The 15,044-nt window shown below is 41.3% G+C and overlaps 1 protein-coding gene across 2 annotated transcripts in view; it reads right to left on the bottom strand.

Moving 5' to 3' along the window:
• The window catches only part of cdan1 (codanin 1), an 88,658-nt gene extending 73,858 nt beyond the window's left edge, over positions 1–14,800 (bottom strand). For both annotated transcript variants that reach the window (XM_048599611.1, XM_048599612.1), the window contains exons 1-2: positions 14,124–14,800; positions 7,428–7,652 (exon numbers count right to left, since the gene is read on the bottom strand). In XM_048599611.1, coding sequence (XP_048455568.1) covers positions 7,428–7,652; positions 14,124–14,305 — 407 coding nt within the window. In that variant the 5' untranslated portion in view covers positions 14,306–14,800. The remainder of the gene's footprint in view (positions 1–7,427; positions 7,653–14,123) is intronic.
• Positions 14,801–15,044: the final 244 nt, after the last annotated feature.

Here is a 15,044-nt window from a genome sequence, read left to right as displayed (position 1 = left end):
AAACACAATTAGTAAGCGGCAGATTATTTCATTTTATCTTTTGTTTCAACCCTCTCACCTGAATATTCCTTTATCATGTGCCACTTCTCAACTCAAAGGTTGAACAGATGACCAACTCCCAGGACTGTACCAACAGTTCTCTGTAACTAGAACTTGGAGTCAAAATAGATGGTTGAATGGCCTCTGCACGATAACAATTCTGTGATCATGCACTACTCAGAAACTCAATATAGAAGAATTCGAAAAGAGAAAAGTTAAAATACAAATAAATTTACCTTTTGTAGGTTGTTAGAGGCCATTAACCTAATTTTCATTAGAATTTCTACTATTTTCCCTTGCATCTCTGACAGCAACTTTGAGCTACTTTTCTGAGGGTGAATTTGCAGCCTATCACCAGCACTCAAATGTGCTTTCAGTGAATTATGGTAATGACTCTGCAGGGAGAAATCAGTTTATTTGTTTGTAGTAGTCCTAGGTGATGCAATCAATAAGATAACTATCAAAAATTCTGTTAACTGCAGATAAACTATTTCTATCTCGTTACAGTCATTGATTTCAAACTCAAGGATTCACAAATAGACAAGTACACCTACAGAGGATTTTGAAGTCAGGTAATTGTAAGGTGATACAAATGAAACAGAGAGCATCCTAGTGCACATTATTTCACTCATATGGAACGAGACACCAAAAAGGCCCTGAAGCTGCTACCAATGGATTTAATAGATTTAAAGCCAGGACACTGAAAAACGCTATGTGAAGAACATGATTTCTCAAAAGGAAGTGGGATTAAAAATTTTATGGAACTTAACTTTGCATTACAGAGCGGTGAAAACATCATTGAGTAGCTATAATGGGGTACCTTAACTACACATATATAGATTGAGATAGTGTTAGTGTAGAGACAGCAAAGGGCAGGTGTTCCTGTGTTGAGTGCAGGAGAATTTCTGACATCAGTATATGTTCAGCCCTAGAAAGGAGAGCTGCTGGGCCTGGTTCTTTTGGGAATGAGGTGGGCCAACAGATCCAGTGACAGTGGGCAAATATTTGGGGAACAGTGATTATCGCATCATAAGGTTTAGGGTGATGGTGGAAATGACAATCATTAATCCAGAGTACAAACAATTAACTGACAAGAAAGCAACTTCAACAGAGCAAGAACATAGCTGGGCCAGTTAGACTAGAATCAAAAGCTGGCAGAAAAGCAGTAGCTGAACAATGGATTACCTCTAAAGAGGAGATGGCTCAGAGAGAGTCAAAGTATATTCCCTCAAAAACGAAAGGTAGGACAAACAGATCAAGGGCTCCAAGGATGACAAAGGTAGAAATTAAGTTAAAGAAGGAAAAAAAAACGTGATTTTGACAGACATCAGGTAGAAAATACAACGGAGAATCAAGTTTGAGAAGAGAGGTGAGAATGCAAATAAGACAGCCAAAGAGTGACTATGAAAAAAAGGCTGATAGCTACTAAGGGAAGTCCCAAAGTCTTCTATAAGCACATCAGTAAAAGTAACAGTGGAGTCAACTAGGGACCAAAAAGGTGATTTATAGAGGCAAGAGGCATTAGTCAGGAGTTAAATGAATATTTTGCATCTGCCTTTCCTTCAAGGCAAATACTACAGGCAATGATGTCAGAGGAGGAAACACAGTCACTAAAATGATACAAATTTAATAAAGAAAAGGTATTAAATAAGCTGTAGGTACTTCAAGTTGATGAGGCACCAAGACCAGATGAGATGCATCCAACAATATTGAAGGAAATAAGAGTATAAGAGTGGAAACTGTGGAAACACAGACAATAAATCCTTCAATCTTGAGTGGTTTCAAGGGTGGTACCAGAGAATTTGAGAACAGCAGACGTTATGCTATTGTTCAAAAAGTTGCAAAAATCGACCCAACAATTACATACCATTTAACTTTAGTAGTGCAGAACCTTCTAAAAACACTCAGAATAAAATTACTAGTCACACCAAAAAATTATTGGTTAACTCAGAAGAATCAGCATGGAATTTTTAAGGGGAAATATTGCCCAACTAACTAACTTGCTAGCGTTTTTCTCCAAAGGAAACAAGGAGGGATGATGAGGTCAAAGCTATTGTTGTGGTTTACTTGAGCTTTCAAAAGGTATTCGATACAAGATGATTTGAGAAGAAACTTTTAGATCATGGAAGGACAGCAGCAATGTGGATACAAAATCTGCTGAGACTTAGAAAACAGACAGTAACGGTTAAAAATATTTTTCAGGCTGGAAGGTTTATTTAGACCTCATCTGATGTATTCTGCACATTTCTGGGTGTAATGCTTTATGAAGGTACACTGGAAATGGCGCAGCAGGGGTTTATAAGAATGCAGAGATGAGAAGTTTCAGTCCCAACTTCTCCAATCTATCTTCTTTGGAGAAGAGAAGGCTGAGGGGAAATCAGAAAGAAGTTTACAAATCATGAAGGATCTGGGCAGAGTAGATAGGAAGAAACTGTTCCATTTATAGAAAGGTTGAGAACTGGGAGCACAGTTTTTAAAAATTTTGCAAAAGAAACAAATTGCTTCATTCAGTAAGTTGTTGTAGCCCAAAATTCTTGCCGAAAAGGGCAGTGGAAGCCGATTCTGAATCAACTTTCATAAAACAATTACACTTTTGTGCTAAATTGCATTCTCCTGTGCTTATATAGTACTATAATTCCAATTTGTAGCATCAACACAATTTATTTAAATTGAAAAACAGCCCAACGCACTTCATTAAGTGCCCATCCAATAAGCAACTATACTGTTTCTGAAAAAATAATTGATGTATTTTTGGGTAAGCTTTTCATTATGCACTCATCATGCCAATTTGCAGAAAATGCCAATGTAAAGTATATACAGTATGAGAGGAGAGTGCTGAATGATTGGTAAGTGAACTCTGATTGGTAGAGGTATTATGGAGAACATAACAGTTTGACAGTGACAGACAGCTAACAAACAATAGAATCATAGAGCCTTACAGCATGAAAACAGACCCTTCAATCCAACCAGTCTGTCCCACACTAAACTAGTTCCACCTGCTTGCTCCTGGCCCATATCCCTCCAAACCAGATATCCATCCAAATGTCTTTTAAACGTTGTAATTGTACCCCCATCCACCACTTCATCAGGAAGTTCACTCTACACGCGAACCACCCTCTGTGTAAAAAATTTACCTCATGCCTTTTCTTAAAATCTCTCTCTTCTCACCTTAAAAACGTGTCTCCTTGTCTTGAAATTTCACATCTTAAGGAAAAGACAACTACCATCATCTCCAACTATACTCTCATTATTTTATGAACTTCTACCAGGTCACCTTTCAGCCTCCTATGCTCCAGTGAAAAGAAGTCCCAGCCTATCTTTACAACTCAAACCTTCCATTCCCAGCAACATCCTGGTAAATCTCTTCTGACCCCTCTCCAGCTTGATAATATCCTTCCTATGCAATGCAAATTTTAAATTATATACCTGCACCCCTAGGGCCCTCTGTTCTACAACACTACCCAAGGCCCTACCAGTAACTGTATAAGTGCTACCCTTGTTTGCTGTACCAAAATGCAATACCTCGCATTTATCCGGACTGAACTCCATCTGCCATTTTCAGCCCATTGAACCCATTTGATCAAGATCCCTTTGTAATCTTTAAAACCTTCTTCATTGTCTACTATGCCACCAATTTTGCTATCATCCACAAACTTACTAACCACACCTTCTATATTCTCATCCAAAACATTTTTGTAAATGACAAACAAAAGAGGACCTAGATCCGACCCCTTGGAACACAGCTGTTCACAGGCCTCCAATCCTAAAAGCAACCCTCTATTATTACTCTTTGTCTCCTGCCATTAAGCCAGTTATGTATCCAATTGGCATGCTCACCCTGAATCCCAAGTGACCTAACTTTACTAGTCTACCAGGCGGAATCTTGTCAAAGGCTTTACAAAAATCCAAATAAACAACGTCTACTTCTCTGCCATCAACCACCTTTTTGGTAACTTCCTCAAAAACTCAAGTTTGTGAGACACTATTTTCCTCACAAAAAACCATGCTGACTATCCCAATCAATTTTTGCCTCACTAAACATGTCAATCCTATCTTTTATAATCACCTCCAACAATCTACCCACACTGAAATCAGGCTCACAGGTCTTTCGTTCCCCAGTTTCTCCTTACATCCTGTCTTAAAAAAAGGTACATCAGCCAGCCTTCAGTTATCAGGCACCTCACCCGTAGTTACAGATGATGCAAATATTTCTGCAAGGGGTCTCATAACTTCCTCTGTTACTTCCAACATTCTGGGATACATTACATCAGGTCCTGGAGATTTATCCACCTTTATATTTTCTAAGACCTCCCTAACTTCCTCCTCTGTAATGTGAACTGTTTTTAAAACATCAAAATTTTATTTCTCTGCATTCTCTAGACTCCATTTCTTTCTCCAACTGACACAAAATATTCATTTAGTTTCTCTTCTATCTCCTGGGGTTCAAGAGAAAGATGACTTCCTTGATCTTTAAGAGCCCCAATCCTCTCTCTAGTTACTCTCTAAGCTTTATTTAAAAGTAAACCAAGTAGGTCAGTTCTGATTGGTTAAAGCAGTGTTCTAATAATTAAAGAATAGTTGCCATCTATTTTGTGGAGTTGCAACATGCACAATATGTTCTTTCTCTCTGCAAAGCCTGCATATTAACATATATAGGTTCCAGTATGCATAAATGCAACGTACCGCAAGCCCGACGATGTTAAATTGATTGTCAGTGTAATTCTTTGCACATGCAGGATTATTTAGAAAATGCTGTCAAATCAGGTCACCACATCCAAATTTGGACACCATGTTTTGAGTTTTGCAAGCGTGGGTTGATTGAGTATGGTCAGTATCTTTCTTATTGCACACTGCCACAGGGATGTTCTATTTAATAAGACAAAAGTGTTCAGTAAAGATAAAATATCTCAAAGGTTTGAGCAACAACAGAAGCAAGTTGTTTCATGCTGTTCGAATGCAGTCGCAACACAAGTGGTGCTCACCACTAACAGAATACTTCCGACAAGTCTGAAAGATGTTCTGTCTATCAGACAAATGAGTAATATAGTATATGAATTTACATTCTGGCATTATGCAATGAATGTACATCCCACAGACTGGCAGATCATATCAATAGTATATCCCTTCAGCTGTTCACAACTTGGTACTGACCATACCTAACCAGCCCAGGCCTGCTAACTCACAACAGTGCGATTCCACAAATGGACATTTGCTAACTAATCCTAAATGTGCAACCAATTTAAGATAGCCACGTTTGCTGTGTGGCACACTTGCGCATCCTAGAAGCTATATATAGTAATACAGAGCCCTGTTTGAACTGAAAGAACATGTACACGCCTGTGCCTGTTTCAACTCAAAAATGTGGTAAAAGACATTCTCTGGTTCATTTCTCAGGGCAATGCCTTGACCAGAGTCAACAAACCAGTTTTGCAATTTAAAACAAACTGTTAATAGTCAGCTAACTAACTGGCATATTCTCCTTGATAATACCACTACCAATTACAATCCACTGCCATCCAAACAGTACCCTCCTCTTTTGCAGTGCAAAGGTTGCTTTCCCTTTGCATTAGCATTCTTTCAAACCATCCTGGTTAATGCAAGATGAAGACCGTCCAATAAATGTGCTATTTTTTCCAATAATACTCAAGTTCTGCACTACTGAACAACTCTAAATAAATGTGCACTGCGTTGAAAGAATATTTGCAAAACCTGGTATTAGTTTTTTGACTTTCATCTACTCCCTTAATCAAAATGGGTTAGATCAGAAACAACTCAAGGTGGCACATCTTTTCCACTGAAAATATTTACGTCACATGTAATGTGCAAGTTTTAAATGTTCAGGTGCTCAAAACCAAAACAGCTTTGTGTGGTAATAATTGGATTAGTGTGCGAATGAGGTGGTTAGAAAATAAGTCAGATTGCGAAGTAATTCACATCATTTCAGAGAGATTACCATTGTCAAGCTTAATATGTTCCACAGAAACAGGCAAGTTAACAGTCTGCCTTCTAGCCTCGTCACTGTAAAATTCGTACTTCATTAGAATCACCAGATTAAGCTATTCAGCCCATCAAACCTGTTTCACCAATTAGTTGATGACACCTTAACTCCACTTGTCTAGTTTTGCTCAATATTCCTTGATACCCTTACTTATCAAAAACTCCAGTATCATTCTTGAAAAATCTAACTGCCTCTCAGCATTCATACATTTTCACAAAAGAGCCCGAGATTTCTCCTACCATGAGTTAAAAAATATTTTCTGATTTCACTTCCACTGTCTTGAGTTTCAAGTTTAATAGGGGTATGCACCCCTATTCAACAGTCTTCTCGAACCCCTGGCACTCTCACCACCTAAGTGGAATGAATTTTTCACATCTTACAGAATTCTTCCACAATGATACAACTTCTTATTTATTTTAATCCACAGAATGTGAGCTTCATGGCCAAGTTCAACATTAAGAGTCAACTTTTAGTTGCCCTTGAGGTGATGGTGAGCTGCCACAGTTCATGTTGCATAAGTCCTCCGGCAGTGGTGTTGGTAAGAAGCAACTTACTTATTCTGACCCAGTAACAGTGAAGAAATGATATCGTTCCAAGATAGTATGGTGCCTTACTTAGACGAGAACATGTAGGCAGCAATTTTCCCATGCTCCTGCTGCCCTCGTCCTTCTAGATGGTAGATGTCATGGATTTGGAAGTGTCTGCAGCTTGATGAGGTGTGGAAGTGCACCAAGTAGTAGTATGTACAGGAGCCATACTGACTGTTTAAGGCAGTGGATATGTATCAAATAAGCAAGCTGCTCTACCATGGAGGATGTTGCACTTCTGGAGTCTTCTTAGAACTGCACCAATACAGGCTAGCGAATACTTCTATACGCAAAGAAATAAAAGTCAGGTTTATACAAAGTACCTCATGGTTTAACCCTCTAAATGACGGCAGTGCCTGAATCCACAGCTGTGATGTTTAGCAACTATTCAGTCTGTGCCTCCATTCCCCGCTTGTTTTCTCAAATGTTAGTACATTGTAACATTGCTCTGAAACTAGAATCCCTCATACTGTACAATGGGTCTATACTCTGCACCTCTTGTGTTGCAACATTGGTGCATAAAAAAGTATAGAGGAAGTTTGCAAAGAAGTTTTCTCCAATCCTATTACTTCTAGGAAACAAGCGCTAAACATGGATATAGCTTAAAAATATGCTGAGGTCAATCGATATTTCATTTGTACACTTCAAACTCTAGATCAGATTCCAGACTGAAATATTGGTTTCTCTACTACATTTTGAAAAAAGTGCAGCAATGTGGAGCAAAATGGGAAATAGAAATACAAAGAGAGCAAACAGAAGTTTCCTTGACATGCATAGTGGATTACTTTTTATTTGAAGATTACCTTTCAATTTTCAGCATCTCACGCTCTTCCTGCAAGCTGCTAGGAGATGAAACTGCAGCAAATCCCTCCAGTCCAGCCCCAAATGCCTCTGAAGCAGCTCCTACACAGCACGTGGAGGATAATGGTTGGCTCAAAGGAATGGAAGTGAAACATATCTTCGGTTTGGACTGCAGCCGCTCTACGCTGACGGGAGTAGGATTAATTCTTCTTGATGGTTTTGTTTTGCTGAAATAAGAATAAAAATTATTTTGAAACATACATGTAACTATAGTATAGAAAAATTTCACGCAGTAGTACAAAGGACTTGAATTTAATTCTTTTATCCTTTCACGGGAGGTGCATGATGCTAACAAGACCCATCCCTAACTGCCCAAAACCTGAATGTTTCAGAGGGCAGTTGTGCTCTCATGTTGGTGTGGGTGCAAGGTCACAAATAGGCCAGGCAAGGGAAAGAAATCTGCAGTTCTTACACAAAGGACATGAGTGAACCAGTTTTTTTTTTAAACAAGTCATGAAGGTTGTCACGATCGCCATTACTGATATTATTAATTAAATTCAAATACTGCCAGCTACTGTGGTGGGATTTGAATCAGTGTCCCCCAGAGCATTAGCTAGCACGGTAGCATGACCACTACACCATACTACATAGCCTCAGGACAGCCTGATGTACTTTACAGCCAAAGACTTTGGAAATATGGACGCCACTGCAGTAAAGGACAGTATTATGATTACGATCAGATGATTTGTTTTCCTGATACTAATTGAAGAAACTATGGCTGACACATTAGGAGAACTCCTTATGAGAGTATCATGCAATCTTTTCCATCCACTTGAGGAAGCAGAAGGTGGTCCCAGTTTAATGCCTCACTCCAAAGCAGTAGTTAGCTTCAAAACTATGCCTCCAAGTCTTAATTTTCACCGATCATCCGTGTTCACTGGCCAACATTAGTTCCACTGACTGACATTAGTTTGCTAGCAACCAGCACATTTTGGCATCCTTTTTTTCAAATCCATCCACAGCCTCACCCTCACCATTTCTAAGCCCCACCCCCAAATCCCTCAGAGATATTTGCATTCACCAATTCCGGACTTTCAGTATCCCTGATTTTCATTGCTCCGTCACTGCCCACCACCGTGGCTTCACAAGGCAAGGTGCTAAGCTCAAAAATTTCCTCAAAACGTCTAGATTTCTTCCCTTCTTTCTCTTTTTAGACACTCCTTCTTACTGCTATGTTGGTGACCTCATTGCTATCTTGGTGACTAATTTTGCTTTCCATCTTTGAAGTTTTTTTTAAGGATATTGTGCCTTCAGCAAGTCATCACATTTGACACTTCTGAGCAAATCAAACCACAAGGAATCATTCAGGAAAATGAAAAGCAAGGTTTGAATGATTGATTGATATGGGTAACTGCAGCTGCTCAGAGCATGAGAACACTGAAGACTGTGGGAATTTCAATTGAACATTCTGTGCCCAGTATATAAAATGTCTCAGGAAGGCCTTTGTGCTTCAATAAAAAGTGTCAGCCTTCAAATATTTAAAATTAAAGACGTGATAACAGATTTATTTTGACTAAAAATAAAGAGGTCATTCTAATCAAAGTGTGCAAAATTTTTCTTTAAAAGGGTGATATCACCACCTTTTATCAAAGCACTTATCAAAGCAGTCTGTCTTAAACTGTTATTGCCCTGGTTGGCCTCCTCCCCAGCTCAGTGGTTAGCACTGCTGCCTCACAGCACCAGGGACCTGGGTTCGATTCCACCCTCAGGCGACTGTCTGTGCGGAGTTTGCACATTCTCCCCGTGTCTGCATGGATTTCCTCCAGATGTTCCAGTTTCCTCCCACAGTCCAAAGACGTGCAGGCTCGGTGGATTGGCCATTGACCTTCATAGCGAGATGGTCTGAATACAAGAATGGGATGTCTTGCTGCAGTTCTACAGGTCCAACATGGGGTGAGAATACACCTGGACTGTTGGTGCAGAGATAGTAGGAACTGCAGATGCCGGAGAATCCGAGACAACAAGGTGCAGAGCTGGATGAACACAGCAGGCCAAGCAGCATCATAGGAGCAGAAAGGCTGACGTTTCTGATGAAGGGTCTAGGCCCGAAACGTCAGCCTTTCTGCTCCTATGATGCTGCTTGGACTGTTGGTGCAGTTGGGCGTACAACAGAGGCTACCAGATGGCAGGAGTGACTACTGGAGAGACTGGATTGGTTAGGACTATGTTAACTGGGGTTTAGAAGAATGGGAGGTAGGGGAAACTCATAGAAACCTATAAATTTCTGACAGGGTAAATAGGGAAGGATGTTCCCAATGACCAGGAGTCCAAAATCTGGGGTCACAATCGAAGGATAAAGGGTAAGCCACTTAGGTAAGAAGAAATTTCTTCATCCAGAAAGTGGTGAGCCTTTGGAATTTTCTGCCACAGAAAGCAGTTGAGGTCAGAACATTGAATGTTTTCAAGAGGGGGTTAGATATAGTTCTTAGGACTGAAGGAATCAAAGGGTATGAAGGAAAAAGTGGAAAAAGTTGTCAGTTAAATGATCAGCCATGATCATATTAAATAGTGGAGCAGATCAAAAGTTGAATAGCCTATCCTGCTCCTATTTTTATCATTTCTACTCTTTCAAACAGAACTGCATTCAGGTTAAATGCCTATGATAGAGCACTGTGACAAACAAAATCAAACAGTCAACAGAAACTTATGAAAGAGGAACAGAAATTTTAAAAATCTACAATAGGGTTAATCTCCAACCTTGACAGAGGCCAGGGTGATGATCTATTTATTCATTATTCATTCATAGGATGTGGGTGTTGCTGACTAGGCCAACATTTATTGCCCATCCCTAAGTACCCATCACTGTGGGTCTGGAATCATGTGTAGGCCGACCAGGTAACAATGACAGTCTCCTTCCCTGAAGGACATTTGTGATCTGATGGGCTTTTTCCAACAATCAACAGCGATTTCACAACTATCATTAGACTCTTAATCCCTGATTTTTTTAAACTGAATTCAAATTCCACCATCTCCCATGGGGGGATTCGAACCGAGTCCTCAGGACGAGTCGCTCAGATTACAGTCTAGCGATAATACCACAAGCCCAGAGTATTCCAAACCGTGATGCCCACCAGTCTCTACAGGCCTTTATGAGGCCGGTGGACACCACGTGATGCCTCTAAATAACCATAAAACTGGACATAACTGCGAAAGAGGGGCAGACAGTCAAGCACAATGACCTCTTCCTGGATCTGTTATTCACCACTACTGGCCAAGCTCAGAAGCAGGCCTAAGAAGACAGCTCACTGACTCCTTTCCAAATTGGGTGCCCGCAGATCTGGACCAAAGTCCTACAGTGCAACCAAAAATTTAGGAGGAGCCCCTTTAAAAAACTAAAGTGGGGCTGCAATAAAAAACATTCAACCTAAATGCTGAAAACTGTTCCCCAGGACTGCTTGTGGCTACGCACCCATTGAATTTACTTAATCTATTATTTCACGAGACTGCTTTGTGCAGCACCATCCACCCTAGATTGCTGATGGAAAAGTGGAGGACTCCTTTGGAAAGAGTCCTCTACTGGGGATCTCTGCTGCCATAAGATAGAATGCTGCACCAGGGTGTATCTGAGTGATCAACAAAAGTAAGGAATTGGACAGTGTGCAACAGCAGGCAAAGACATGTTGAAGGGCACGGGAAGAATTTCCGGGATGGCTCATATTTTCAAAACAACCTGTTCAGAGATGCTACTACTCTCTTCTGGTGCAGGTGGGACTTCATGGCACAGAGATAGTGCACCACAAACATGTTTACTAAATTCCCCTCCTTTTCTCCTCTGACCCAAAATCAGATTCGTACATAAATTATAGAGTCAGATAGATCTGGGGTCATTTCTCAAAAGAATTTAGAGCAGACAAATCTTCAACCAGGCCAACTCAAGAACGTACTACCAAAATACCACCAACACGTCTCCTGTCCCACCAGAGGTCCAAACGTCCTTGTCCATTGTTACACAACCAAAGATGCTTACCACTCCATCTCTATCAGCATTTTGGAAAACCATACCATAACGCCATGCTCCTTCTCCCAGCTTACAAGCAGAAACTGAAGCATGAGGACCCAGTACAGAAAGTAGTGCAATGTTGGTCTTAGGAAACAGAAGGGCTTCAACTAGTCAGTGAATTAGTCCATAGTCAAGAACTCAGCGGCCAACCTAAACTAGTATGCCACTACCGTTACAGACCCGATCAGCAAGTGTGTAGACGACTGCATGAAGTTAATCCAAATGTTTCCAACCGGAAACCATGGATGAACCGGGAGATCCACTCCCTACTGAAGTCCAGGTCTGAGGTATTCAAGTCAGGTGACCTGGACTTATACAGGAAATACAAGGCCATCAGGGATGCCAACAGGCAATACCAAAACCACATGGACATCCATCGTTTGTGGCACAGCTTACATGACATAACTGGCTACAAAGCAAAGTCCAACAGAACTGTGGGCAACTGTACATCCCTACCCAATGAGCTCAGTGTATTTTATGCTTGCTTTGAACACAAGGTCAGTAAATCGATGTCACCTGTACCAACAGCCTCAGATACACCTGGCAGATGTCATCTCTCTGGCCCTACATTCATCCCTGGAACATCTGAACAAAGATACCCAAGTCAGGCTCCTACTTATTGACTGCAGCTCCACCTTCAACACCATAATTCCAAACCATCTCATCTCCAAACTCTAGAACCTAGGTTTCTGCTACCCCCTCTGTAACTTAGATTCTCGACTTCCTGACCAACAGACTGCAGTCAGTAAGGATAAGTAACAACAACACTTTCATGATAATCCTCAACACTGGTGCCCCAAAAGGTTGCGTACTCAGCCCCCTACTATACTCTATACATCTTGACAGCTGTAACACTGTATCCTGCGCTCTGTTCTGTTATCCTGGTGTACTTATGTAGTACGGTTTGGATGTAAAGCACATAAGACAATAATTTTCACTGTACCTCGGTACAGTACTAAATCCAATCAAATCAAATCTCTGTGCCCGGACTAGGAGCTGTCAGCTTTATCCAACATGACAGGTCTTTGTCATGTAAGATACATTGGCACTCAGCCGATGAAGACCTGAAGGGTTTGTCGACGACTGAGTCAGTAATATTGTTGGGGGGGGGGGGGGGCGGGGGGGGGAAGAGGGGGGGGGGGGGGGGGGGGAGAGCGGGGTGGTTTGGTGGATCTGATTGCATTTTAGAGAATACTGACAGCCGGGACAACCCTTTAGAACTGGGATGAGGAGAAATTTCTTCAGCCAGAGGTTAGTGAATCTGTAAAACTCATTGCTGCAGAGTAGCAAGTATTAAGTGAATTTAAGGCAGAGATAGATATGTTCTTGATTAGTAAGAGTATCAAAGGATATGGGGAGAAGGCAGGAGAATGGAGTTGAGGTTTAATGGACCAAACAGCCAAATTCTGCTCTTATATCTTATGGTCTTATGAGCCAATCTAAGTTTCAAGCACTGCTATTTTAATTGGCTAACTTCAGAATAAAGCAAGCAGTCATTCTGCCTAAAAAGCATGGGAAGGTGGCTCAATTTCCCAGTTAATAATTTGACATTAATATGCAATAGGAAACATTCAAGTGAATTTTTTATGTCAGAATACTTGCACTGATCTCTTATTTTGTCACTTCAAATTGTTCCTACCATTCATGAATGACTTATAGCCAACAATAACTAGACTGCTGTATACACAAATTTGGAAGGGCAAGACCAATACTGGAATTGTAAAGCTGAGGGATTCAGTAAAGGCTCAGGTGCACCTTACACATTTAAACTTTAAGTCAAGTTCTATGGAATTGCTTTACAATCAAATAAAGGAGACCTAATCATTGAATGCAATTTTCACAAAAAGTCAACTGCAATAAGGTTGAGACTTACATAATGTGCCATGTACATGCAACTGAAAATCACATAAATCATAACTGGAAAGTTTACATTTAAAGGTGCCTTTCACAAAATCCAGACATGACAACCAAATTGTCCAGATTAACATTCTGCAGACAGCAATAATGACCAGATAATTTGGGGGAGGCCAAGTGGCTAGCACTGCTGCCTCACAGCGCCGGGGTCCTGGTTCGATACCCCCTTGTTCCCAACCGTCTGTGCAGAATTTGCACATCTCCCTGTGTGTGCGTGGGTTTCCTCCCCACAGTCCAAAGACGTGCCGCTAGGTGGATTGGCCCATAATGTTCAGGTACGTGTAGATTAGGTAGGTTTGGGGAACGGGTCTGGGTGGGGTGCTCTGAGGGGCGGTGTGGACTTGTTGGGCCGAAGGGCCTGTTTCCACACTGTAGGGGTTCCATAGAAATTTCTATTTTAAAAAGTGGCATTACTTGAGAAATATTGGCATAGCTAAGTAATCTTCTTACCTTCACTCGAGAAGGCTGGTGAGGCCAGTGTTTAATGTCTGCAACGAAGTATGACATATGCAACAATGCAGCAGTCCCTCAATATTGTACTGAGCTGTCACCCTGGATTATGTGCTAAAACCTCAAGAGTGGGACTTCAACCTAAAACTTTCTGACTCCGAGGCAAAAGGTGTTCCCACACATCCACAGCTGACCTTTCAGATAAAAGTGAAGAACTCCAATTGCTAACATTTGCTGAAATGAGAAATAATTCATTAAAACAGATTCACATTACCTTCCCGATATTACTGCACCCACTGGTGGAAATTCTTCCAAGTTATTTATATTTAACTGAGCTGCAGGTGAAGTCGTATTAACAAACTCTATCCTCCTCTTATTGCCATTCCAAGTTCCAGCATCATCTTCAGCTGGGCTCTTTGCTGTGTCCTTGGCTACATGGCGGCCACTGACTAGCATATTTTTCTTCTTGGCACGGCGCTGAGATTGGCTTTCATGGCCTTGGACGATGAACTGCCCAAGGTTGGCCCTCTGAGCTGACCGTCGTTCACCATAGCGTGATGTAGCGCCACTGCTGAAGTCTGGGCTAACAGAGGAGTCTATACTGTTTAAGTCGCTGTTAGATTTTGAAAAGAAGGAAGTGCCATTGGATGAGGGAAATTCGAATGAACTGCCCAAATTCAAGGAATTGTTTGGCGTGTCGAGGAATAACTGCACTCTGGTCCCTTTTGGTGTTTCTGTGTTACTGCCTTTTGTCTCTGTCTGGTTACTTTCATTCCAATCCCGATGGCACCGGGCAGGTTTCAGTCCCTTGACGGAGGATGTTTTTGCAGGAGTTGATGGACCATTTGGAATTAGTTGGTTTGTCTGTTCTCTTAAAAAATTTAAAAGGAATGGTACAAAGTCTCTCCGCAAGGAATTGTACTCCAGAAGTTTGCCACCCAATTCACCATTCTGTAAACAAAAGTCAGGGAAAAAACCCTCTGATAATGTGGTTGCGAATACAAAAACATCATTAGCCTTTCACTAGACTCACTGAACAGAGGGGGGTGGGGAGAGGGGACGGAAAGAGCAGGGAGTGGGCAGAACTAGTGGTGGGACGAAAAAGAGTTGGGATGGCAAGGGGAGGGGGAGTGGTGATGAGGGGTAATGATTGGAGGGGGAGCGCGGTGGGGAGGTGATGAGAGTGGGAGGGGTG

This window comes from Rhincodon typus, chromosome 8 (genome assembly GCF_021869965.1).
Source record: "Rhincodon typus isolate 14 chromosome 8, sRhiTyp1.1, whole genome shotgun sequence".
Taxonomy (NCBI): Eukaryota; Metazoa; Chordata; class Chondrichthyes; order Orectolobiformes; family Rhincodontidae; genus Rhincodon; species Rhincodon typus.
This window is presented reverse-complemented; position numbering and strand designations above follow the sequence as displayed.